At 44.5% G+C, this 27410-nt stretch overlaps 1 protein-coding gene across 6 annotated transcripts in view; it reads left to right on the forward strand.

The window, feature by feature from the left end:
* The window catches only part of MRTFB (myocardin related transcription factor B), a 192040-nt gene that overhangs the window by 141692 nt on the left and 22938 nt on the right, over window positions 1-27410 (forward strand). For 4 of the 6 annotated variants that reach the window (XM_032392214.1, XM_032392209.1, XM_032392210.1 and 1 more), the window contains 7 exons: window positions 11968-12102; window positions 14472-14719; window positions 19518-19650; window positions 20420-21427; window positions 23330-23467; window positions 26247-26405; window positions 26757-26894. In XM_032392214.1, the coding sequence (XP_032248105.1) occupies window positions 11968-12102; window positions 14472-14719; window positions 19518-19650; window positions 20420-21427; window positions 23330-23467; window positions 26247-26405; window positions 26757-26894 (1959 nt within the window). The remainder of the gene's footprint in view (window positions 1-11967; window positions 12103-14471; window positions 14720-19517; window positions 19651-20419; window positions 21428-23329; window positions 23468-26246; window positions 26406-26756; window positions 26895-27410) is intronic. The other 2 variants (XM_032392212.1, XM_032392213.1) reach the window with 1 other exon arrangement.

Consider the following 27410-nt stretch of genomic DNA (forward strand, 5'->3'; position numbering starts at 1 on the left):
TCTACCAGCCCTAGGCCACCATCAGTCTACTTCTGTGTCTGGATTTGCCTCTTCTGGACATTTTATATAAATGGAATCATACAATATGTGATCTTTAGTGACTGGCTTCTCTTATTTGGTATGTTTTTAAGGTTCATCCATGTTACAGCCTGTATTAGTACATCATTTGTTATGGCTGAAAAATAGTCCATTGATATACCATATTTTGTGTGTCTGTTCATCACTCCATGGACATTTGATTGGGGCATGTGGCTATTATGTAGTCACATGTTCTACTCCTGAGCTATAGCCCCTAGACATGTGGCCGTTATGAATAATGGTGCTTTGAATGTGTGTGGACAAGTTTTTATGTGGACGTGTGTTTTCAGTTCTCTTGGGTATTTACCTAGGAATGGAACTGCTGGGTCATGCAGGAACTCTTATGTCTAAATCACTTTTATACCTTAATCATAATCCTTATAGTGTTCCTTGTCAATAAATTACATTAATCTCATTTTTAATAGGATAGCTAAGTTTTGTTTTTTTTTTTTAAAGATTTTATTTATTTATTTGACAGAGAGATAGAGAGAGAGAGAACAAGTAGGCAGAGAGGCAGGCAGAGAGGCAGGCAGAGGGAGAGGGAGAAGCCGGCTTCCTGCGGAGCAGGGAGCCCGATGCGGGACTCGATCCCAGGACCCCAGGATCATGACCTGAGCCGAAGGCAGCCGCTTAACCAAGCAACCCAGGCGCCCCGCTAAGTTCATCTTTTAACCAATTTCGTATTGTGGGTTGTCCAGACTTGTCTCTATTTTTCACTCTTACGAACACAGTAAGAGCCCCTGTTTTATTTTATTTTTTTTAATTTATTTATTAGAGAAAGACAGCAAGAGAGGGAACACAAGCAGTGGGAATGGGAGAGGGAGAACAGGCTTCCGCTGAGCAGGGAGCCCGATGCGGGGCTCGATCCCAGGACCCTGGGATCATGACCTGAGCCGAAGGCAGACGCTTCCCACCGACTGAGCCCCCAGGTGCCCCAAGAGCCCCTGTTTTATTCTCACGTACTTGCTGCACACATCGTTTCTATACATACATTGTTGTGCACTTGTCTGATTATTTTTTTGGATAATAGCCAGATTTTGAAATGGATTTGGACCTTTTGTTAGGTAAAAGGTAGGCACTTGAACTGCCTTCCGGGAAGGTAATACAGGTCCCCACTGTCACTATGTCTTTCCCACAAGCAGGTAATATCATTACTTTAGACCTTGCACACTGGAGATTTGAAAGTTTTAACTGACTCCTTGATTTTGGTTAGATTGAATTCATTTGTTCAACAATATTTATTGAGCACCTGTTATGTGTCAGATTGTGTTGGGAACTGAAAATCTAGTGCATGCAAAGGAATCTAACAAGTATTTTTTGATAATTGCACTGGAAATTCCCATTTCTTATTTTTCAATGGATGTTCCTCTTTCTTTTGGTTATATAAGAACTCTTATGCTAGTTAGTTTTTCATCTCCTTATAATGTTTTTGCCTTACTGAAATTTTAATAACTATTTAGTTATCTTAAAGTCACAGCTATTGATCTACTTAATGGAATTGGTTAGGTTCAGTAGAAAATGTTCTTGTTAAAGCCAAGCATCATAGAATTTTTGAGTTAGAAGGACTTTAGCAATTACCTGGCTTAACCCTTACACCAGACAAGGCCTGGGTTCAGAGAGGTACAGAAATTTGGGAATTCAAAATGTTTGCATATTTTCTTGCAGCATTTCTTTTTTTTTTTTTTTTTAATTTTTTTATTGTTATGTTAATCCCCATACATTACATGATTAGTTTTAGATATAGTGTTCCATGATTCATTGTTTGTGCATAACACCCAGTGCTCCATGCAGAACGTGCCCTCCTCAATACCCATCACCAGGCTAACCCATCCTCCCACCCCCCTCCCCTCTAGAACCCTCAGTTTGTTTTTCGGAGTCCATCGTCTCTCATGGTTCTTCTCCCCCTCCGATTTCCCCCCCTTCATTCTTCCCCTCCTGCTACATTCTTCTTCTTCTTTTTTTCTTTCTTAACATATATTCTTGCAGCATTTCTTCTCATTCGTGAATATCTGTTGGGTAAGGACTAGGTCTCTCTCTCAGCACCATGTTCATCATTGCCCTTACCACCATGATCTGAAATCCATTATTTGCTTATTGTATCTGTGCCTCCAGTTAAATAAGATGTGAGCCCATCAGGAGAGGGACTTTGACTTTTGGAGGACAAGAGCTACTTCAGAGAGAGAGAGAGAGAGAGAGTGTGTGTGTGTGTCCAGCATGTCCCACAGGCCCTTGGTGTCCAAAAAAGTGTGCCACAGTTCAGCACCACAAGCACTGACGGGTGCCAGGCTTGTAGAAGCGGCCGTGTTTGTGTTCTTCCACTTGAGAGTAGAGCCTCTCCAGCTGGGGTTCATCAGAGGTTGTGTGGGTACCTAAGTTCATATTCTCCCGTCAGAGTTTCAGGGCAAGAGTGACTGGCCACTTGGCTCGGCTGGAACCCGGTCTGGAAGAAGGTGGGGTCAGCGACCTGCCCATGGGCTGAGGTCGAAGCCGGCAGAAAGGGAGAGCACAGGAGACCAGCCCTAACTGTATTCTCACATACCTGCTGCACCCTGGTTTTGAGCTTTAAAAATAGGGCTAAAAAGAATGTCAAGTATGCAAGTAAATAGCATCAAAAAGCAGTTCTACTTAGCCATTTCGGTTGTTGGTTCTCTGAATAGGTCAGGATACCAGACAGCTCTTAGCGTGGCCTCAGCTTTCAGTTACACGGGATTTTTGTCACGTCAGCCATCTACCTGGTAATGGCGTCATGACGGTTCCACCTGTGTGGTAGGAGACTGGCATTTTCCCTCTCCCTGCATCGCTCGTATTAGGTTTTTTACTTTGCTCTTGAAACTTGGTCTCCAGCTAAGTTTGTAAGTGAGAAGCTTTAACCAGAGGGAGTCCCACCCAGTGGGCTGACATTCCCAAAGTCCTTGAAGGAAAAAAGGAATAGCAGTGTTTCTTGAAGAATAAATATGGTCTGTTTATTGCCAGAGTGCAACGCACACTAAGCCCTGGGTCATTCCGGAACTGAAATGCTAGTTTTTATAACAGTACTGTTGCTAGAGCACAGGTTCCGCCTACTACGTGCAGACCACGGACAGTCTGCTTTCTGTCTGTCGGGTCAGCAAGACCTACGGCAAAAGACCCACTTCAGAGAGTGGTACGCTGCCCACTCACACAGTCAAGGAAAAGAACCCAGAACCTAGCTAAGCTGGCTTGCCTCCACTTTACCTGGTGCATAATTTCTGCCCCATATACCTTGAGACCTTCTTAAATTGTGTGTCCTTTATAAAATTCCCTTGTACTAAGTGTGTTAGTATTTTTAAGTAAGGAATCTGACAGAGATTCTCATTATTACACTTTTATTCATGCAATTAAAGAAGCATCTCCCCATTAACTGTGCTGTATTGATGTAGAAGAAAGAGGATCCTTGAGGAGGATTATAGGTAAGTTGTAGGTTTTTGGTTTTGGTCTTGTAATCAACTGCACAGGCAAATTTTGTGATGCCTGTAAAGTCTTAGGGATTTTGGTGTCATCTAGGAGTGATAGAGTTTGGGCACATTTTGTACTTTAATTATTTTCACTGTTATCTAGTGTTTGTTTAGTGAATTTGTCCAGGCATCTCACTTCGTATATATAAAATGTATTTATTTCCCTAAATATAATTACTTTCACATTTGTAGTTCAACTACAGGAAAATGGCTGAGAACACTGCTTTTCATCAGACATCAAGTTTCCAAAGGGCCGGGATATCCCCTCATTTTATCTCAGTGACCTCATCCTGAACACGCAGGGTCCAGCATACAGCAAGTGCTTATTGCTTTAATGAATGAAAAACCCTAGGAGATTATCTCTGCAATTTCTTTTTTCCTGCTTTAGTATTATCATTGGACACCCCCCCCAAAAGTCATCTCCTCACTGTTATTGAAATAGCCCACATAAAGACAAGATAACAAAAGAACAACATAAACGTCTTATATTTGGGGTATTCTTTGAGATTCTTAATTTTCAATCTTTAAAATGAATTCACTGTAAGAGTATAATGGTGAATTTAGTTACTGTGGACCAGTGGTCCTCAAATTGCCTGTAGCGAAAGACTAGTATGTGTTTGTGTTTTATGTAGTGTGTTTAATTTCCAACGTATTTTGGGCTAATCTTCTTGCAGAGTACAATGAGATGGTGGGGTAGCAAGGTGCCTGGCTGGCTCAGCCATAGAGCATGCAACTCTTGATCTCGGGGTTGTGAGTTTGAGCCCCACGCTGGGTGCAGAGATTACTTAAAAAAAAAAAAAAAGTAGTGGGGTAGCATCAAATTTCCACTGCAGGCAGCTAATAGAGGTCCACAGATCACACTTGGAGTAACTCTGTCACAAATTTCCCTTTGCTTCTTGTTTGCCTGAACCAAGGTTTTTCATATGCTAATTAGTCATCATTTCATGCTGCACATTTAATTCCAGGGCTAAACACATTTTTCTAATTTCCCTGTTCAGTTTTGTTTTTTTTTTAATATTTGGCCTAATAGAAAGTTCAAGGCCCGTGCAGGGAATTTCTTTTTGGTTCTTTAAAAGTTATTTTTACAGGGACGCCTGGGTGGCTCAGTCGGTTAAGTGTCTGCCTTGGGCTCAGGTCATGATCTGGTCCTGGGATCAAGTCCCTCATCTGGGAGCCTGCTTCTCCCTCTGCCTCTGTCCTTCCCCTGCTCGTGTGCACACTCTCTCTCCCTCTGTCTCTGACAAATAAGTAAAATCTTTAAAAAATAAATAGAAAATAAATAAAAGTTATATTTACAGATAATTACTTAAGAGAAAATTAGGCTCAAGATACCTTTCTGGCTTGCTTTATTTCCAAAATATGTTGCGACATATTGTCTCCTGAATTCTTTTTCAGAACACACAGATAAATACCAGAGGATTGAGTCCTATAGGAAAGTATTTAAATAAAAGATATATTCCCTACCCAAAAAAAAAAAAAAAAATTAACACATAATATCTAAGTAAAGAACATATTTTCCAGGCTCTTCTCTTTCAGTCCCAGTGCTAAAATGCTAATGATTTCACACTGTGGACAGTATAATACACTACTATGTCCTTTCTTCAAAACACACATTTTACCCCCCCCCAAAAAAAATCCTTCTTTGAAAAATGTATTTCTGTGTGGTCTGTAAGAGACCAGCACTGCCATTCCTTGGACTTTTTTCTTTTCAATTCTGATCAAAGTACAGCTGGAAAGGAATTTGCCAGAACATTAATGGAACACACATCACATATTGGAGCTCAGTTTATTTTATGCCTAAGCAATTCTTGAACAATGGGAAGCTGCAGAAAATTACGAACAGCTAGCCACGTGTGGGCACCAGCAGCTGTTTCACTGGTGCTTTTAATCCGAAGACTGTTTTTCTCTCTGCAGTTTCTTAGGCCATTTAATTAATCATTTATGTTAAGCCCTCACACGCTTACTTGTAAGTGTGACCCGACAGAATCTGTGTTCATTTTCACAGTCTCTGCTGTGGGAACGACCCCAGTCAATCTTGCTTCCTATAATTATATACCAAGAGGACACTGTAGCTGGTAATGCTTCGATTTTGAGCTGGTTTCCAGCATTAACCATGAGGTCATGTTCCATGCTAGTTCCTAACTCCATTCTCCTGGACCAGAAGGAAAGTGTCTAAACTGTACATTCAACAGAATAGGCCTTTCCTGTTTATTTATAAATAAATCAAGTATTATTGACTATAACTGAGATGAGGGATAAAAAAATGCTGACCAGCATGTGCTGAGCACTTCTTTGGGCCTGGCACTGAGCTACTTACTTCACGTGTGTTCCCGGGGCAGATGTCATTGAGAGAGCATCTCTCTGGCCTGCACAGGGCTTGAACTAATGACTTTGTTCTTTTTTTTTTTTTAAAGATTTTATTTATTTATTTGAGAGAGAGAGAATGAGAGACAACACATGAGAGGGGGGAGGGTCAGAGGGAGAAGCAGACTCCATGCCAAGCAGGGAGCCTGATGCGGGACTCGATCCAGGGACTCCAGGATCATGACCTGAGCCGAAGGCAGTCGCTTAACCAACTGAACCACCCAGGTGCCCGACTTTGTTCTTATTAAGCCAATAGTTTGAGATTCTTCCCAAGACCCTTTTCCAGCATAGCATCCTGTGTCATCCTCTTGTTATTCATCATGACAACTGTTATTTGTATTCTTTCACAAATACATACATAACATTATTTCCTCAACTATACAGTCTACGCAAGTACCATAACTCAGTTACCAAAAATGAATAATGGTAATTCTAATACTTACTTTGCTTCCACATTCTGGCCCCTAATAGTCACTTTGACTGAGACCTAAACATAAGAACTAGAACTATACAACTCTTAGAAGAAGACACGGGGGAAAGCTTTATGACGTTGGATTTAGTGATGATTTCTTGGATATGACACCAAGGCAACAAAAGAAAAAAATAATTAGGCTTTATCAAAATGAAAAACTTCTATGCATCAAAGGGCACTATCAACAGAGTGAAAAGCAGCCCATGGAATGGGAGGAAATATCTGCAAAATCACATATTGGATAAGGGGTTAATACCTAGAATATATACACAACTCCCCCAACAGAAAAATAACCTGATTTAAAAATGGGTAAAGGACTAGAATAGACATTTCTCAAAAGAAGACAGGGGCACCTGGGTGGCTCAGCCGGTTAATCGTCTGCCTTTGGCTCAGGTCATGGTCCCAGGTTCCTGGAATCGAGCCCCACGTCAGGCTCCCTGCTCAGCAGCGAGTCTGCTTTTCTCTCTCCCTCTACCCCTCCCCCTCACTCGTGCTCATTCTCCCTCTCTCTCACCCTCTCTGTCTCTCTCAAATAAATAAAATCTTTAAAAAAAAAAAAAAAAGGTAAACAAGGGGTGCCTGGGTGGCTCAGTCAGTTAGGGGTCTGACTCTTGATTTTGGCTCAGGTCATGATCTCAGGGTCGTGTGATGGAGGCCTGCATTGGGCTTCACGCTGAGTGTGGAGCCTGCTTAAGATTCTCTCTCTCTCCCTCTGCCCCTCCCCCCTTAAAAAAATTTTTTTTTTTTTTAAAGATTTTATTTATTTATTTGAGAGAGAGAGAATGAGAGAGAACACATGAGAGGGAGGAGGGTCAGAGGGAGAAGCAGACTCCCTGCCGAGCAGGGAGCCCGATGCGGGACTCGATCCAGGGACTCCAGGATCATGACCTGAGCCGAAGGCAGTCGCCCAACCAACTGAGCCACCCAGGCGCCCGCCCCCCTTAAAAATTAAGAAAGAAAGAAAGAAGATAAACAAATGGCCAGTAACCACATGAAAAGATGCTTAACAGCACGAGTCACTAGAGAAATGCAAATCAAAACCACAGTGAGATAGCACCTCACACCATTAGAATGGCTACTATCCAAGAACAAAATTAACAAGCGTTGGTAAGGATGTGAAGAAATTGGAATCCTTCTACCCTCTTGGTAGGATTGTGAAATGGTGCAATCACTATAGCGAATCGTATGGTGCTTCTCTCAAAGAGCTAAAACTAGAATTATCATGTGATCAGAAATTCCCCTTCTGGGTACATGCCTACAAGCTTTAAAAGCAGGGACTGGAGCAGGTATTTGTACGGCCGTGTTCAGAGCACCATTATGCACAAAGCTGAAGGTAGAAGCAGCCCTGTGTCCACTGACAAATGAATGGCTAAACAAAACGTGGTACATCCATATGATAGAATATTATTCAGCCTTAAAAAAAGAAGGAGATTCTGACCCACACTACAACATGGATGCACCTTGAGGACATTACGCTAAGTGAAATAAGCCAGACACAAAAGGAAAAATGTTGTGTGATTCCACTATTATGAGCTACCCAGACTTGTCACACTCATACAGTCAGCTCATACATAGTGGTTGCCAGGGGCTGGTGGGAGGCCAGGATGGGGAACTGTTGTTTAACGGATAGAGAGTTTCAGTTTGGGAAGATGAAAAAGTTTTCGAGACGGATGTTAGTGACAGAGAACAATGGGAATGTGCGTAATGCCATAGAATTATACGCTTTGAAATGGTTTAAATGGTAACTTTTATGTTAAATATATTTTACCACAATTTTTTTAAATAATAGATTTTTTAAATGAGGGACACATGCAAATCCTCACTACTAATCAGGTCGTCAAGTACCAGCTAAATGTCCACCAGATGTTGTGCCAAAAGATTAATTTAATGTTCAGCTACTTGGACTAAAAATGAAATGCCTAAACTTTTAACTGTGCATTACATAAACAGAGTGGTCAATGCTAAGTGATAGATTTTAACAAAACTAGAATTTACAAAGAAGATCCATTTATTAAATATACAAAGCATGTGTTTTTGATTTGTATTCAGCTCATTCATACTAGTATCCATTTTATTTGTCTGGGAATTGGAATATGGAAACAATATTTAAAGAATAATTACATTTTGAATTTCTTATTTGCATATTCCCATCTTAATTAAGATCTCTGCTGCATCCTAAATTAAAAACACATTTATTTTAGATTTAAAATCTACAGTACCAAAAAAAGCTTTGTTTTTAAATATCTAATTTCTGCCCTCTAGATCACATAAAGAAATCTAATAAAAAAGGAACTTACCAGAGAACAGTGATTGGTCCCTGACAAGTGTATTATCTTTACAGAAGGAATGGGTGTAGACACCTGATACATTATAAAATTTTAATCAGCTTAAACGTTTACTCTGACTTATTTTTGTCTTTGTAGCAGAACTTTCCCTTAACAATTTCTAAGAAGAGAACAGTCAGTCTTTAAGGTTCAAAGTGCTTTCTTCTGCAGTTTTATTTAAAGCCTAAATATTCATCATTAGACAGCAATGTCTTTCTGACATTTCTTGTCATGGTGTCGTGATGACAGTTGAAGAATTGGAGGTCATGAGACCTGTAGCTTGGGAACAGCGGTCAAGATTCAATAAAACAAAGCAAAATTTGCAGCTTTTTTGTTTTCTTGGAGAAAGATTCTGAATCATTTTGAGATGAAATTTTTAAAGTACAAAAGGTGAACTTAGGTCTCAGTGGAAATTTAAACATTTTTAAAGCATTCTTTTAAGATTTTAACATATTGCTCACTTTACTGTGGAATAAAATAAGTGTAATATCCTTTATGGCTTGGATATTCTTTTCATCCTTTTTGGAATACTATCCTTTCAGAAGTACTGATATTTAGATTTTTTTTTTTTTGTAACTCTAGCCACCAGGATCCTCACATCTAGGTAGGATGTAAGATGGTTTGAGGGGTCATTTCTAAAGCACATAAAAAAGACTGGCAAAATGTAAAGAAGTGTTTAGACATTTCTCCCTTTTTAACCAGAATTTATCTTCAGAGTAGGTAATATTAATAATCACTGTATCTCAGTGGGGTTATTCTTGTGTTTCACTGGGGTCTATGGTTTTCTGGGTAGCAAAGTCACACTGAAATACCAAAAGAGCTAATAAGATGAGAGTATCAGTAATCAAGGCTGAGGTCAACTAGGCAAGGTCTAGAAATACAGGAGAATCATTTTCATACATATTATAATTAATACCACATTCATACTTCTGGATTATTTTTCAGATTATTAACACTGACTGCTCGCAAATGCATCATTGCTATCATATCAGTCAGTGGGGGCTGGACTGGTAAAATAGCTTGCCAGGTTAGTAGAATTTATCTGCAAGGAAATATCTATATATATATTTATTTCTCATAGATATAAATATATATATTCAAATATGTGGTTCTTCTTCATATGCCAGTTATTTAACAGCCAAGGAATGTTTTTCCCTGTGTGAAAATTGACCCGGAGATAAATATCCTCACTTCCAGAAAATGTGCAAAGTGAAAGAGAAACAAATAAAACCACATCCTTTAAAGCAGTGATTAGCTGGCCTTGACCTTCCACTTCATGTCAGAGGTTCACTGAGGAGGCGGCTGGCTCTGGGCCTTTTGGGGGCAGAAGTCAGCCTGGAACACAGGTGTCAAGACTCTTGGATAAGGCCCTTTCTTTCATGTGTCTGTTTGAATGAAATTGAGTACAGTAGTCTCCCCTTATCCACAGGGCATGCATTTCCAGACCCCCAGGGGATGCCTGAAACCACAGATAGTACCCAGCACTGCGTATACTGTTTTTTCCTGTATGTACCGACCACTGTAAAGTTCTCTTTATAAATTAGGCACAGTAAGAGATTAACAACTATAATAACAAAATAGGGCAGTTCTAACAATATAGTGTAGTAAAAGTTATGTGAATGTGGTCTTTCACTCTCAAAATACCTTTACCATACTATACTCGCCCTACTTTGTCTTGTGATGACAGAGAGGATACAGTGCCTACGTGATGAGATGAAGTGAGGTGAACGACGTAGGCATGTGACGTAGCCTTAGGCTGCTGTTGACCTTGTGACCGTATGTCAGAGGAGGGTCATCTGCTTCAGGACCGCAGATGCTCATGGGTCCCTGAAAGTACGATAAACCATGGCTGAGGGGGCTACTGTGTAGCCATCTTTAAAAAGTCAAGTCTTTTTATTGTCAACACTGACTGTTAGTTTATAATTACTTAAAAGCTGAAATCAGTGGCAAAAAGGAAAAGCGAGCTCGGGGAGAGAGCCCACATGGGTGAGCACAGTTCACTGCACACCCACACACATACTCACAGTCCCAGCTGGCCTTGAGAGTCTCACCCCGCATGAGTAAAGCCACAAGGAATTTCCATTCACCCATTACACAAATATTTATTGAGTAACTAGTATCTGCCAAGCTTCATATTTCTTGCTGCTAAATAGCGTCTGAGTTCTCAGGTCATTTATTTTAAGGAGGAAAAATACAGTGTGCTATTCTTAAACCCAAATACATCAGCAAAAGAACGGACTTTGATTCTTGTAATGAATTCGAGAGTTATGTGGGGGAGTGGAAGGGATAGAGGAAGAAGGGATAAAGTTTCCTTAAAACAAGTATGCTAATAGTTAAGTCCATGTGGGAATCACTGCGCAACATTGAACTGATCCGTTATAATAGGAAGATCTCTTTCCGGTAAGTGAATACTTAAAATCTACTTAAAGTAGATTGTTAGTGGAAATGGGTTGTTAGGTTGTTGATAAAAGCTATCAAGGCCTTCCGTTGGTCGCTTCCTTTGTTAATACGTGACTCCAAATTGAGGTTTCGGGGTTGCTTATTTGGCCTTGGTAACAAACTAGCTTCTTGCTTTAGGTGTGAGGGTCGCCATCAGTGAAACAAGTCGATATTACCAGAATACATTCAGCAGGTGCCCTCCTCTTGCAGGAAATGGGGGGGGTGGAAATGGCTAAGGAGAGTACCAGTCAGGCTTGGACACGGGGACATAAGCTATAAAGCACAGTTAAGGACCCGTACGTGGAGTGGGCCTCCAAGGAATGGAACTTTCTTACCCACATGCTGCCAGGCCCTGGATCCAGGGTGTGCAGGAGAGTATTGATCAGACCCTGTAACAAAGACTAATGATCACATTTGAATTCACCAGGATTATTACTGTGATCTATACAGCAAGAGAACCTTACGAGTGTCATATATTGTTTTGATCATTTTTACAAGAGCCTTGGGACTTTTCTTCTGCCAAAACAGGGCGGTTCTGACCATATTTCTGAGAAAACACTACTAGGGTGGAGTCAATCGAGCCTTATTTAGCTTTAGCTTTTCATTGCTGTTGGGGCAAAGACTAACTAATTGGCTCCATGGAGGTAAAGCATGTTATTCCACCATCTGGGTCTCAGACATCATAGTATATTTTTCTTTTGTTTCTTTTCTAGTAGACTTAAAAAAAAAAAATGAGGTCATTCCCTTCTAATTCTGGTTTTTCTAATTTTATGTCATTGAGTTCACCTACTTGTTCCCTTTCTGCCTTTTCCACCAGTTTACTTCAGTGTCCCCAGCAGTTCCTGAATTCTTGAAAACTCCTACTACGGATCAGCCCCCCACCAGGTCCACAGCTCCTGTCGTCCCCACGAACACTGTGTCCTCAGCAAAGCCTGGGCCAGCGCTGGTAAAGGTGGGTTCCCTGCACACACGCTGGTTTGAGGTCTTTACCGACACAAAGGCACAAGTCTACATTGCCCAGCCTGGCTTTCAGTCTGAAGCCTTGAAACCAAACCACAGGCAGACTTGCTAGATCACGCCCCAGTCTTGGAAACTACCACCTTCAACAAATGCCCTATTGTTCTCTAGTCACAGAAGAACCGCACAAACTTTGGTCTCCATGAAACTCCCGGAGCCCTGCAGAAAGGCTTTAGGATACATTTTATCAGCAGTTCCCAATTCTGCCACCATCCAAGCTGCCAAGATGAAAGAAACACTGGGAGTGGAGTGAGATGGGGCCGCTGTAGCACAACGCTGGGGAGTCAGGAGCCTCACGAACAGATGTCTTTAATGGTAACATAATTTTGGACTTTATACACAAGGTCAGGCTCAGCACTGTTCCAGATATATTACAACAGGTTAAAGGCTTTAGACAAGCGGCTCCGTTTTTTGATTTAGCAGATCTGGCCTGTCGAAGCTTGGTTTGTTCTCCAGATAAGCTGCAGATTGGTGGCACCGTTCCCTACATTTTACTGGGTGCAAATAATCCAGTTAGAACAAGCCCCAAGGAAGATCAAAATCCGTAACGTATAGTATACTTTTAAAGGTTTTTTTTTTTTTTAAGTGTATTTAGAACTGCTAGATAAAGGGGCGGAGGGTGATAGAGGAATAGTGTCATCGTTTCAGATACGGCTTTGCCAAATGTAGCAGAACACTGATGTCAAACTTTTGGAACTGAAAAAGGACTCTGGAGAGCTAGCCAACCCTCCCAGCACCTTCCAGAAGTGAGGCCGGAAGAAGTAACGAGGCTGGGAAGGATCCAGGCTCCCCAAGGGCGGGCAGGCCTTCTTTCTGCCTCCCCAGATTCCTCACTTCCTTCCCCCCTCTGGTGCTGTCGTGGTCCTCGCCCCTCCTGCAGAGAAGACTCTCTTTCTACTCCAGCCTCTCTGTGTCCGTGCAGCCCAGTGTCTGTGGCCTGGGGGCACAAATCAGTGTATCTCACCATCTTCCATCACTTAGTATTGGAGCCAGAAATTCCAGAGTGTGGCACGTGGCAGCTGAGCTAATAACATCAGCTCTCCTGCTCTGCCCACACCCCCAAGCGTGTACCACAAATGGCAGAGACAGTTTGGACGCTGACCCATCTGTGCCTGAGGATGCTGAGTTCTCAGCTCTCCTGTCCTCTGGATTTCTCCTCTTCACTAGCGTCTCTTTAAGGAGGGCTTTGATTCTAGGGCAAGAGGCATTGGTGAAGAATGTGAGATTCAGAGGCTGGGTTGGGGATCCTAGGACTGTGCTAGGAGAGGAAAAGACAGATGCGCACTAGGAAACCAACCGCAGCTCGTGGGGTTTTTCTGTGAGGAAAGCTGTTCCCCACGCTCACTTCGTGAGAGAATGTGCCAATGAAAGGTAACCCTGGTTAGTATGTGCCTGTCCCCCTCCCTTTTCCCATAGGCACCTTCCTGATCGGCCAAGTCCATGGTTTTATCATTACATAACAGAGTGCAACCTCTGGAACCAAGACCCCATCCATTGTTGTAATCACTTTGAAAAGACCAGGAATAAAATCTGTTATTGATAGCACAATAAGCAGATGATGGTGAATTGATTAATACTGTGAGACTGCAGTATTTTATGTGTATTTTCCTTAGAAATACATAACTTGAGGGGCGCCTGGGTAGCTCAGTCAGTTAAGTGTCCAACTCTTGACTTTGGCTCAGGTCATGATCCCAGGGTCATGAGATTGAGCCCTGCATGGAGCCTGCTTAAGATTCTCTCACTCTCTCCCTCTGCCACTCCCCTCCCCCCTTAAAAAAATTTTTTTTTTAAAAAAGAAATACATAACTTTATAGTCTGCTCTATTCCATAAGAAGCATTTTTCTGTTTGTACATATCCTCTAAAGAATATGTTTTTAATGACTATAAAATAGTACACAGTTATAGTGAAGTATCCTTCATCTTCTCCCATTTGTATCTTGAGCACGCAGCCTCTTTTCACTAGGAGATACTATGTGTAAGCCCTTCAAAGTGTGTCTACAGGAGACACCCAGAGTAACTGTTGAACGTGAATAGATAATGCCGAGCTGCATATCCTTCCCTTACTCTAAGGGAACAAGGCAGCAGGAGAAGGTAAGTTCTTAGGGGCCAGATTTCTTGGTCAGGGGAAGTGTACACACGTTTTCCTCGCTCTGGGTACGTATTTAGTCTCTCGCTTTCCCAGGCGGCCACCCCGGCTGCTGAGGCGCACCTCAGGTCTTTCTCTCCGGTCCTTCGCGCACACAGTGGAACAGGCCGCCTGTGACAGCATGTCTAAAAACGTTCTTCTCTTTTTCTCGAAAACAGCAAAGCCATCCCAAGAATCCCAACGACAAACACCGCAGCAAGAAGTGCAAAGACCCCAAGCCCCGGGTAAAGAAGCTGAAGTACCACCAGTACATCCCCCCCGATCAGAAAGGGGAGAAGAACGAGCCGCAGATGGACTCCAACTACGCCCGGCTGCTTCAGCAGCAGCAGCTCTTCCTGCAGCTGCAGATCCTGAGCCAGCAGCAGCAGCACTACAACTACCAGACCATCCTGCCGGCGCCACTCAAGTACGGGGCCGGGGCCAGGGCCGCGCGCGCCGCCGACAGTGCCTTGTACCCCGCCCCTTGCACGGGCACCGCTCGTTTCCAAAGGTTGGCCGTTGGGACTGACTGGCGCCTCGTGTCACCAGAGCTTAGCAGCCAGTGGCTCGCCCTGGTCCCCGTGAGAGCAGCCTGCATGCCAGCCCAGTTTCTGTCCTCTGAAATCCGTTCCGAACCTTTCAAGTTAGAGGTGACTTTTCACAATAACTCACCCAGGAAAGATTGGCCTGTTACTCACCCAAGTAGCATTAGATGCTATGGTAAAGGCATACAAAGTGTAAGACCTGTTATGAACAGTTAAAAAAAAAAAGAGACAGATGAGTGTAGAAGCCGGAGTGGTCGAGGAAAGCTTTATGAAAAAGGCGGGATATTTATATGGGAAGGAGCCTGAAACTAGGGAAGGGCCCTTTCAGGCCAAGGGGGATGATCTTGGTGCAAGAACAGAGGAAGGAGTGGGCGGTGCCTAGTTATTGGATGATGAGACAAATAGCCCGAATAAAAAAGTAGAAGACAAAATTGAGTTGAGCCACTGTCTGGAGGAACTTGCAGCCAGGCAGCCTTGAATCTTGATGTGGCAGGTGATTCAGAAGGCTGTCATGGTGGAATCAAAGCGCGAGAAAGAACAGTTTGATGCTGGTCGTGAAGGGGAGTCTGGAAATAGGAAGAACAGGAATTTCACAACAAAGTAGATGTGAGAAGATGAAAGGGTGTTGATAACGGGAAGGAAGGAACAGGTGAGAGATGTTTCAAAGACAACTAAAGGTCTTGGTGACCAACAACTGTGGAGAAGGAACACGTTTCCAGAGTCTGAGCCCAATTGGGAGGGACAGAAGGAAGTGAGTTCCACGAGCTTCCGAGACTGAATCCGTAGCAAGACATCCATTGCAAATTCTGATTATGTGCTAAAAGAAATTTCTAGATAGCCATCCTCAGTATGCATTTTCTGGGAAGCATAGATAAAAATGCAAAAAACCTATCTTTCATTTCCCTCAGCTTTCAGGAGAAAGGGATATTTACACTCAACTCACAGAAAGAAACTTAAAAAAAAAAAGATGCAAAATTTCATTAGAAGAAAAAATTTTTTCGGAGATCAAGCCACTCAGTTTATGATCTGTAGGAACTTGACTCTTGTTGTCTACACGTATGCTAAGCATTCCTCCATAGGGAGTCCTATTTAGAAAAGGAGTAAGACCCACTAAAAAGCTCCTCTGTTAAGAACCATCTCCTCATATGCTAACGATTATCAGTTCACTTTTTTCTTTTAAGATCCTGATATCTCGAAGGAGATTAGACCTATTAGTCATTCAGACCTTACTGTAAAGTACTTCAGTCTAAAACATCAGGGCGCAGAGAGGAAGAAAGAATTTGTGTAGCCTGTTAGTATTTTAAGAGCAGGCAGGCCTGAGTGAGATGTTGACGTTGGAAGGGAACCAGGGAAGACCAAAGAGAATTGGAAGAGTATCAGAGGCAAACGGCCGCTGCTTCACAGCTTTGTCCAGGCCTGAGGGAGGCGTCCTCCCCTGCCCCCTCCTCTGGCAGCGGGCACCAGGGAAGCGAGCTCGAACCCTGGCCCCCATCTCCGTGTGCCTTACGATGCACCAAGCGGCGTGCTGAGCACGCGACGCACCCTCCTCCTCAGTAACTCCAGGAAGAGCTGAAATGACTGACCCTACTCCCAGGCAAGGAAACCTGTTAACCTGAAAATCCCATAAAGGGATTGTTTTGCTGCGCCATCTATGAAATAGTCTTTTCTGTAATGAAAGAAATTGTGTGGGGCCGGTCTATAGATGGGAAGAGTACATCGGAGGGTGTTGAGGATCTGGTCTCTCACAGTTCCTCGTCTTTCCACGAAGGCTGCAGCCCCCCCACCCCAAACATTCCCACCACTGCAGCAACAAGCCCACCACCCAAGGAGAGCATCCCACAAAAAGAACAAGGAGGAAAGATCACTTATTGTTCTGTAGTCGTTCACCACACAAAGACCGAACATCACTTCTGTGTAATTTCCACGTCTTGAAAGTAGAAACGGTTGTTTTCTGTTACAGTGTTTCTTTTCACCACAATTCCAGCACAGGGAACAATGTGGAAGTCTTATAGCAGCCATCCAGCAGGATTTTACCTGATGACACAGTCTTCTGGTACCTCGGGAAAAGCCGCAGCCTTGGGAGACGGGGCTGTGGTCCCAGCATAGCCGCACCCTGGTGGAGGGTCCTGGAAGTTCCCTTCGTGTGTCTGAACTTTGGGTTCCTCGTCTACACTGTCATCTCATTCAGCAGGGCCCCCCCCCAACACCACCTTTCCTTTCTCTGTCGATTTGGGGAGAAACCCAGTCAACTTCTTGTTATTTCAAAGGTCAAAGTAAACACTGAACTGTTAATCATAGTAACAAGTAGGGTATTATAGAACCTCAGCCAAAAAGACAGTACCAATAGAATAATTAATTTACATCGTGCCTTCTCAAGGAGATAATATTGTTCACAAGAGAGCAAAAGCTGGTCGGGAAGAATCTTGCACTTTTTATTTAAGAAAGCACAGACATACAGTACACAGGTAATTGTACAGTACATCTGTGGTATTAAAATTTCACTGGGAGGTTGATCAGGAAAAACGAAACCTAAAAAACCTCCTTGCAGGGAAAGTAATGAAAATAAGGTTGAGAAATTCTGATTTACATTAAATGTTTTCATAATTCTAATAGAAGATTTTAAAACTGAATTTTTAGAAAGGAAAAAAAATGATACATAAAACATTTGTCATTCCATCCAAATTTCAAGAAACCTCATCTCAAATACTTAAAATATTTAACTGCCACAAAATTTAGGCAGATTTTAAGAGACTCCAAAAAGGATGTCAAGAGTTAGCTGTTGACAGGGCCAGAAATGGCTTCAAACACAATCTTCCTAAAACTCACTTGACAAAGCTCATCTAACTGGGGACCTCTCCCTCTTTCAGAATATGGAATCCAGAGTCTCTCTGCTTCAGCACCAAGGCTTGTATAACAGTAAGGCCTGGAGCTGTAATGAAATTGGCTCTACAGTGTCAACCATCATGTGGACCTTTCTCGAATAGATATCAACCACCCAGAAGAGAAATGCCACCGTTGCCAAGAGTAGCATAGGGGGAAGAAGCTAGATGGGGACCTGGTTTTGATATGGAAAGGAGTGTAGGAAAATGAGTACAGAAGTACAACAGCTTCACCAGCGTTTCTTTAATAACCTTTTTAAATGAAGTATAGGTTATAGAGAAGCCCATAAATCATAACTGAAAATTGATGCCAAGTAAACACCTAAATCAAGAAATAGAACATCATGGGTATGCCCAAGAGGCCCCCTTGCATCCCCTCTTGGTGGCTACCTGACTTGAATGCCATAGATTAGTCTTGCCTGTTTCTGAACATTACGTAAATGCAGTCCTAGAGTACACATACGTGTTTGGCTGCTTTTGCTCAACGTTGTGTTTGTGAGCCTCATCTTCACTGGTGCAGAAAGCAGCAGTTAATTTTTATTCTGTCTAGTGTTCTATCATTGATCCCACCCATCATCCTCTCGGTGGACAGTTAGGTTGTTTCCAGTTGGGGCTAGTATGAATAATGCCATAATAAACATTCTCCCCTGGTGTCTCTTGGTTCATGTATGTCTGTCTTTGTCAGGTGTCCTTCTAGGAGTGCCATTGGGTCAAAAGATAGGCGTAGGTTTTTCTTTAGTAGATAGCATACAACAGTTCTCCAAAGTGGTCGTGCCAATTCACACTTCCACCAGCCGTGATTGAGAGCTTGGGATGTTCCAGGTACTTGGTATCCACAGTCTTAGTCATTATACAGTACTCTGCTGGGTAGGCAGTGCTATTTTGTTGTGCCTTTTCTTCATTTTCCTCGTATATATTGAGGCTAAGCCCTTGTTTACACATTTATTGACCATCCGGATATACTTTCTTGTGATATGCTTGTTCAAGATCTTTCCATTTTCCCACTGGGTTTTGTCTTTTTCTTACTGATTTTAAGACTTTTTTGTATATTCTAGATATGAGGCCTTGTCAGAAATACGTATTACAAATATCTTCTCCTGTGGCCTGACTTTTTACTCTTAAAAGGTGTCCCTCTTTGTGCATTTTGTGTCCTGCTTAAGAAATCTTTGCCTACCCAAAGGACATGAAGATACTATCCTAAGCTTTCTAAAAGCTTTACTGTTTTCATAATTCACATTTAGGTTTTTGAGATGGTGTGAGGTAGGGGTCAGTCAAGGGTCCTATCCTGTTCTGTATGAATACCCAGTGCGGCCCAGTGCCATTTATCGTAAGGACCACCCTTTTCCTACTGCACTACAGTGCTGTCTTTGTGATAACTCAAGAGGCTGTGTATGTGAGGGTCTGTTTCTAGATTCTCCATTCTCCGCCATTTGTTGTTCTGCCCCCAGCACCACACCGTCTTAATAACTGTCTTTGTAATGAATTTTGATATCTGGTAGTACGACTCTTCCAGCTTTGCTTTTCTTCAAGGATGCCATGGCCTTTCTTGGTCCTTTGTATTTCCATATAAAGCTGAGAATCACCTTCTAAATTTCTACCAAGCAAGCAAGCAAACAAACAAAACTTGCAGGGATTTTCACTGCGATCTAAGTTGATTGAGATCTTCAAAATACTGAGTCTTCCAACCCATGACCATGGCATTTTTCTCTTCACGAGTTAACAGTCACATTGTTAGCAAAAACAATGTCAAATTCAGAAGTTATTTTATCATAAACTCTCTCATTTTCTTGTTCTTTTGAAGGCCACTCAACGACAAAAATAACAACAGTGGGAATTCAGCTCTGAACAATACCACACCTAACCCTCCAAGACAGAATACATCTGCTCCTGTGAGAAAGCCGGGACCTCTGCCTTCTAGCTTGGATGACTTAAAGGTGAGAATTGCAAGTAGAGTTTTTTCGCCCATAGGTACCACAGAAAGGTAAATGATTTGCCAGATTTGTCTAGTGTGTGTAGATAAGGTTTCTTCAATAGACTTTACCAACATAAGATAACCTCTGTAGAGGCACTTTCTGTTTATGTCCATTAAGTTTCTTTTAAAATGACTAGTAATGATTCTCATTCGTTGAGCATATACCATGTGCAGACACCAAACCAGTCCTGACTGCAGAGGCAGGTTTTTTTTCTTCCCTGCTCACTGCCAAGTTTGGGAGAAGCAGGAAAAATGTAACTGTCAAGAATCTGATCTCCCAGGCCAGCCTGCGTGGGTTTCCACCGCAGCTCAGCCTTCGGTTATCTGTGGTAGCTCGGACCACAGTGAGTCAACCTCTCTCTGCCCCCGTGTCCTCTGTGAACTAGGAATTGTAATAATAATACCCACACCTCCTGTGCGGATGAGTTGAAAGAATAAAGCACGTCCAGCAGTGTCTGGCACATGGTCATTACTCAGTGAGTGTGACGGTTATCATCACGATTTCTGGTTTTCAGTGCTTGGACATAAATCGCTGCTGTATCACTGGCCTTTGCAGTGCTTGGGGTCTGTAGCTGTGCGTGTCTGTGGGTTAGGAAGAGAAACCCTCCCGCTTGCCAGTGTGTGGTCATGGGGAGCTGGCAGACGCAGGCCCCTTTCCCGTCCAAGTGTCCCGGAGATTTGTCGCAAGTCGCAGTGCCGGATGAAGAGGTGTGACTTGTTTGTACTTGCAGGTGTCGGAACTGAAGACAGAACTGAAGCTAAGGGGTCTTCCGGTGTCAGGCACCAAACCGGACCTCATCGAGCGCCTGAAACCCTACCAGGAAATGAACAGCAGCGGCGTCGCGGCGGGGGGCGTCCTGGCGGTGCCCGCGTCCGCCATAGTCACCAGTAGCCCCGACGTCACCGTGGCCCTGCCCGTCACGACACTGCACAACCCCGTGACGAGCTCGGGCTCCTCCTTCAAGGCAGAAGTGCCGCCGGCCGGCACCAGCACCGTTGCCCACGCCGAGACCGTCGGCTCCCCTCTGCCCATCTCGCCGTCCCCCTCCGAACAGTCCAGTCTCGGGACCGAGGACACTCTCACCGAGATTATGACCATGATGTCTCCGGCGCAGTTCCTGTGCTCGTCCCCTCTGCGAGTCACGGGCCCCGACGACAGCCCGAGCCCCACCAGCAGCACGCTGTCGAGTCTGGAACTGGACGCGGCTGAGAAGGACCGCAAGCTGCAGGAGAAGGAGAAGCAGATCGAGGAGCTCAAGAGGAAACTGGAACAAGAGCAGAAGCTCGTGGAAGTTCTGAAAATGCAGCTCGAGGTGGAGAAGCGAGGGCAGCGGCAGCCTCCGCCCATGGAAACGCAGGTCGGCACCGCGGCCAGCCCGGCGGCCAAGTTAGACCAGAAGCTCGGCGGCGGCTCCGTCAAGGACGAGACCTCGCCCAGCGACTGCTCCGCCCCCAGGCAGCCGGGCCCGCCGGCCGGCCAGCCCCTGGCGACGGGGGGCCAGGCCCTGGCAGCCAAAAAGGCGGTGGTGATCAAGCAGGAGGTCCCCGGGGCGCAGGCGGAGCCGCAGAGCGTGGTGCCGCAGTTTTACGTGAGTTCGCAGGGACAGCCACCGCCTGCCCTTGTCGCTCGGCCTCAGGCTTTACTGACCACGCAGACGGCCCAGCTGCTGCTGCCGCTGTCCATCCCGGGCTCCAGTGTCACCTCAGTGCAGCTCCCCGTAGGCAGCCTCAAACTCCAGGTGTGAAGTGTGTCTTCTAACTCCTTTGCCTTACAGCCTGCCGAGAGTACAAGCTTGCCTCAGCTTTCTCACAGATGCCTCCGCGCCGGGCTTCGGGGTGCTGGGACATGGCGGGGGGGGGGGGGGGGCGCGTAGATTCCAGTTGCAAAATGTTAATAGCTAGCACTGTTTGCCTATGGCAGAAACACACAAGTGGTGCTTTTCTACTTCCCATTCCTTTTATCTTTATGGGGAACCATATCGCACATGCAGGCGTTTTTAAATACTAGTTACAGTACCATGAGAATAGCTAGTGTCACGGGGCACTTTCTGTGTGCAAGGCACAGCATCAGGGACTTTATTTTTTTACTTATTTAAGTAATCCCTGCACCCAATGTGGGACTCGAACTCACCACCCCGAGACCAGGAGTCGCACGCCCCTCCAGCTGAGCCAGCTGGGCGCCCCATGTACTTTGAGGGCTTACTCCCATTAGTCCCTGCTTCCTCCAGAAGATCTAAGTGATAACATCCATTTTGAGATAGGGAAACTGAGGTTTGGTAAGATGCTGGGTAATTCTGACTACAGAGCTTTCACTTTGATGCCCACTCCTATATTCTGCCTCCTAAATGTAATTCTTGAAAGACACGAGTGAGGCGAAGATGCCAAAGGCATGTTGGGCATCTAAGGCAAATGGGACCACAAACCTAGGAGTGAGGATGTTGTTGAGAGAGGTGATAAACACTGGTAGGCAAGAAACCTCCTTTTATGCCAATGTAACCCGTGTATTGACCTTAAGCTGTTTTTACGTAAGGCCTTTTGATAGTTTTCAACAAAATGTGTGGGCCACAAGTAAACAGAAACCATTTGGGGCAGTGCTCGTCAACTTTGACGCCCCAGACGCTCTTAATGGCAGAAAGGAGTGGTCCCATACCCCTGGGGTTAGGAAGCATGACCCGAGACCCTTGGCATGTGCAAAAATTCTAATTCCCCTGTTTAACCTTTACAGTGTCTATGAAATTGAAGGTCTACTCACTCTGTAATATAGCTCTTCTGAACACTTTTTTTTCAACCAATTCTTCCAGGAGAGTTGATGTTCTCAGAACAAGAACTGTGTTTTATTCTGGACTTCTGTGTGCCCCAGCGCGTGGCTGACTGCCCCCAGAGGGAGGGAGCACATCCTGCAGCTTAGAAGCAGGAGTTTGGGCAGTCGGGCCTCAGAGATTTCCAATTATTTCAATCATTACAACACCTGACCTAGTATGTGTAGAGCTCCTGTAGGCTTTTATTTCAGTTTTCCCTTTTCTCAAAATTTTCAAATGAAAATCTTAGCCACTTAAGAAACAATCAGAGCATGAAAACAACTGGTCTGGTGTTTCACTCTCTGGTTTAGAATTAAGGCTCCAAATCTATGTGTTGATGAAATGAAGTGTATATCTGTAAATAATTTATTTCATTTCAGATATGATCCCCACATGACCCGTTATTCCACATCTAAGCTCTTTTTTTAATTTATATATATATATTTAGTAATCTCTACACACAACGTGGGGCTCAAAATAATGACCCTGAGATCTAGTCGCACGCTCTTCCGACTGAGCCAGCCAGGTGCCCCCACATCTAAACTCTTTTTTTTTTTTTAAAGAAGATGGTTTCTTTTTTTTTTTTTTTAAAGATTTTATTTATTTATTTGACAGAGAGAGAGTTAGCAAGAGCAGAAACAAGCAGGGGGAGTGGGAGAGGGGGAAGCAGGCTCTCCACTGAGCAGGGAGCCCGATGCGGGGCTCGATCCCAGGACCCTGGGATCATGACCTGAGCTGAAGGCAGACGTTTAACCGACTGCGCCACCCAGGCGTCCCCACATCTAAACTCTTGATTCTGAGATTGATTTTGACATTTAAATTGATTTTTTATTTGCTTCCTAGACTCCAGCACAAGCAGGAATCCAGACTCAGCCTCAGACAGCAACTGCCACCCTGTCCTCAGGCTTAGCCCAGACTGTACCTCAGAAGCAAGACACTTTCACGCCACATGTGCTCAGTCAGCCTCAGCAAGTTAGAAAGGTGGGTGAAGGCTGTCGGGTGGCAGGCTGTCACTGATGTGTGCTGTCGTCTGCTCAGCAATCCTGCAATATCCGCAAAGCAGTCTCCTCGTGGGAAGCACCTATTTGTTCTTCTGTGTGATGTGCCTCCCATCGGGTGGGCCTCAGGTCGCGTGGCCTCTGGCTGCAGATTACCCAGTTATTTGGGGAAGAGAGTTCTGTATTACTGAAAGATAGCTCATCTTAACAGCTAAACCCCTTTTCCAAGTCAAGTTTCAAAAGTATGTTTTTAATCCTCATGTGTAGGATTTTCTGGGACTTAAATTTCAAATTAATTATTGGGGGGGGGGGGTTGGCAGTGCTGTTCCCTGGGAAGAAATATTTGAAGATGAAAAAGATACTTTCTGAAAGGTTTGCCTTGAATAAGATCTTTATATATCTAAGAGTTTGCCATCTTGCAGATTAAGAGCCAGAAGACCCAGGCCTGGTTATTCTGGTTCCCCACTTCCTACATGGTTGGCCTTATGCAATATTCACTTACTTTCTCTGAGTGTTATTTTCCTCGTCTTTAAAATGACGGTGTTGGTCTAGGGCTCAATAACTTCTGCATGTGTTCCTACCAAAAAGTTCTGGTGTGAAAGCCCCAAAAGTTACCAAAATTCCCTCTTATCCAGTAGGTGGAGCTATGTGCACATCTCTCCTTGTGAGAAAACTTTTAAAGGCCTCAAAAATAGGTCTCATTCTTTTATTTTTTTAATTTATTTTTTAGAGGGTGCAGGGGCAGAGGAAGAGGGAGAAAGAGAATCTTAAGCAGGCTCCATGTCCAGCGCGGAGCCCGACACGGGGCTCGATCTCACAACCCTGAGATCATGAGCTAAGCCGAAATCTAGAGTCGGACACTTAATCAACTGAACCACCCAGTTGCCCCAGGTCTTACTATTTTAAACCTTGAGAATTATTAGTCCCAGAATTTTAATCTTCAGCATAAAAGAATTTGGATAATGAGGTGTACCTGTAGACATGGCCCAACATGGTGTGTACTGTCTAGGCTAAGACCACTTGAGCAACAGACAAAAACAATGCCTGGGGTCATTGGTAGTCACATCAACTTGTGCTCTCTTCTGGAATCTGCTCTGGGAAACACAGTGAGCAAGGAGTTATAGCTGCGTATTACTTACTTTGGGCTCAGAATAACATTTTAGTATAGTGATAAGCTTAGTGAATGTTCATATGTCAAGACAGTTTGTTTTAGGGAGGAGAGAGAAAAACAGGATATAGACAAGATAAATAAGGGCTTATTCACTTAGTCTGAAAAAACTAGAATTAGGGGTCATTAATTCCATTTTAAAGGAAGAAATTCTTGTACCAAATAGAAGGAAATTCAACTTTTTCAAAGGGGAGTACACTTACTTCTAGAACTTCTCACCCAGAGCAGTGGTACCATTTGGAGGGATATATAGACACACACATAAATATACTTTCCCGCTTGAGAAATTCATATGTATATTTATAACAGAAATATAGGGGTAAGTTTTTCTCTTTCAAAATATGTGGTATAAAGTATATTAGATCTTTTTACGAGTAAATCAGCTCTGTGAAATACAGTTGCAAAAGCACACTGTGGCCATACATTTGCAAAAGTCCATAAAACCTTTGGCTCCTAATGGGGGCCAAACACACACTCGGCTGTTCCACAGGAGAGAATCCTCACCGCTCACCGACAGAGCAGAAGTTAGTTAGCTTCTCAGAAGGGGGCAGATTTTAAATGGGACCTCGCAAGGATCTGGAGAAATGTTCAAGAAACTGGAAAATTGAGTGTGGCCCCAGCACGTGTGGCCGTTGTGGTCGGCTAAAAAGGGGCCAGGTGGTAGAAGGTTCGTGTGCCAGCCAGACAGGAGGGTTTTACTACGAAGGACAGAGGAGCCAGGAGTGTGGGGGCTCCATCAGGTGTGGGTGTGAAGGCCGGAACTGTTGTGGAGGGCTGACGGGAGGGAGGCTCAGCAGGGAGGCTGTGCCAGTTTTCCAGGGATCAATAGCAAGGGCCTGGATGAGGACAGCAGAGAACAGAGGCCTGATTCAGGAGGCATTCCGAAGCTGTGTGAGCGCTGAGGGGAGAAAGCAGAGGAGACTGACGGCTCCATTTACCAAAGTCTTAAAAATAAATCAAGGTAGAACCAAGAATTATTTTTCCTCAGAGGCTGGAGGTGGTGGGAGGAAAGGGGAAAGTTTAGTTTGGAATATATTAAATTTGAGATGTCCCAAAGTTATGTTTATAAGGGTTATAAATGTGGCTGTGGCACTTGGGAGCAAGGCTGGAAAAGAGGGGTTGGTTGGGGGGTTATTAGCTTAATCGTGAACATTAAAGCCATGAGAGTAGATGAGATCACCCTGGTGAGGAACAGGAGAAATTCAGCTATCGCTTAAGAGAAAAATTACTCTGAGCAAATGCTGATTTCCCGGAAGGTGCGGTCCCCGCTGCCATCGAAGACTGGCCACTGAGTAAGGGATGATTGACGCCGGAAGATCAGGGTCAGCAAACTGTGGCCTCCGGGCCTGTCTCTGTGGGTAAAGTTTGACTGGAACCCAGTGCCACCCATTTATTTCCGGGTTGTCGAGGCCACCTCTGGGCTGCAGCAGCACAGGGGATCAGCTACCTTGGAGAGCCGGGGCCTGCAAGCCCTCAACTGAGTACTTGAGGGCTCTTGCCAGCAAACGTTTGCCACCCCTTGTCCGAAGACATGGTTTTCTTTGGTAGGAAGAGCAAAAGAACACACTGAGTGGAAAACACTGGTTCGTTACAGGTCTTCACAACCTCGGCATCGAACACCGTTCTCCCCTACCCGAGAGCACCCGCTCCAGCAGTCCAGCAGCCCTTTGTCAGTAAGACGCCCACCAGCGTTCTGCAGTCCAGAAGTGCCCCACGTGCCTCCCTGCAGAACGGACCTACCACTTCCAGTAAGGTAATGCTGTGAGCACGGAGCACCAGCAACAGGGGTGCTTCCTGGGGTACGAGAGCATTCCAAAACCCAGCGCTTCCGCCTTGGAGGCACTGAGTATCAGTACGCATGGGACAAAACAGCCAAAATACCGTGGTGACAGTTGTTAGGGGGCAGCTTCGCTCTTACCACAGTAAAGGTGGCCCTTCTACACGAGGTGGCCCCGTCAGCCGCACGGCTCCTAGGTCCTGAGGCTCGCGAGGTGAGGAATGCCGTGATGGGGCTGCCCCGTGGTGAGGGCAGAGCCCTGCCTGGCCGGGGCTCGAGGAAGCTCGCTGCCCGGAGCTGACGTGTGTCTCCCTCTGTTTGCCTCAGCCCGGCTCGCCCCCGCCACCCCAGCAGTGTGTCGTCCAGCACTCCCTGTTTGGGAGCCCGGTCCCCAAGACGAAAGACCCTCCCCGCTACGAGGAGGCCATCAAGCAGACGCGCAGCGCCCAGTCCTCCCTTCCAGAGGTAAGTGAGGCCAGTGGCCATGTCCACGGGCTTACATCTGGGGTGTCATCTTCACACGGAATCCCTTGTCGAAGATGTACTTGCCGCGAAAGAAACACAAATTTCAGAGCCAGGAGCCTCCTTGGCATTTTAAATGCTATTTTTTTTAATTGAAGTAGGGTCGACGTACAATATTATATTCGTTTCAGGCATACGACACAGTGACTGGACATTTACAGACATTATGGAACGCTCACCAGCATAAGTGTAGTTCCCATCTGTCCCTGCAGTTACTCCAAGATCACTGACTGTATCCCCCATGCTGTGCGTTGCGTCCGTGATTTATTTTGTACCCGGATGTTTGTACCTCTTCATCCCCCTCACTTATTTCACCCTTCCCCCCCATCCCTCCTCCCCTCCGGCAACCACCAGGGTCTTTGTATTTTTGAGTCGGTTTCTGTTCTGTTTGTTCATTTGTTGTTTTTTAGATTCCACATGTAAGTGAAATCATTTGGTATTTGTCTTTCTCTGACTTAC

Source organism: Phoca vitulina, unplaced genomic scaffold (genome assembly GCF_004348235.1).
Source record: "Phoca vitulina isolate PV1807 unplaced genomic scaffold, GSC_HSeal_1.0 scaffold66, whole genome shotgun sequence".
Classification (NCBI taxonomy): domain Eukaryota; kingdom Metazoa; phylum Chordata; class Mammalia; order Carnivora; family Phocidae; genus Phoca; species Phoca vitulina.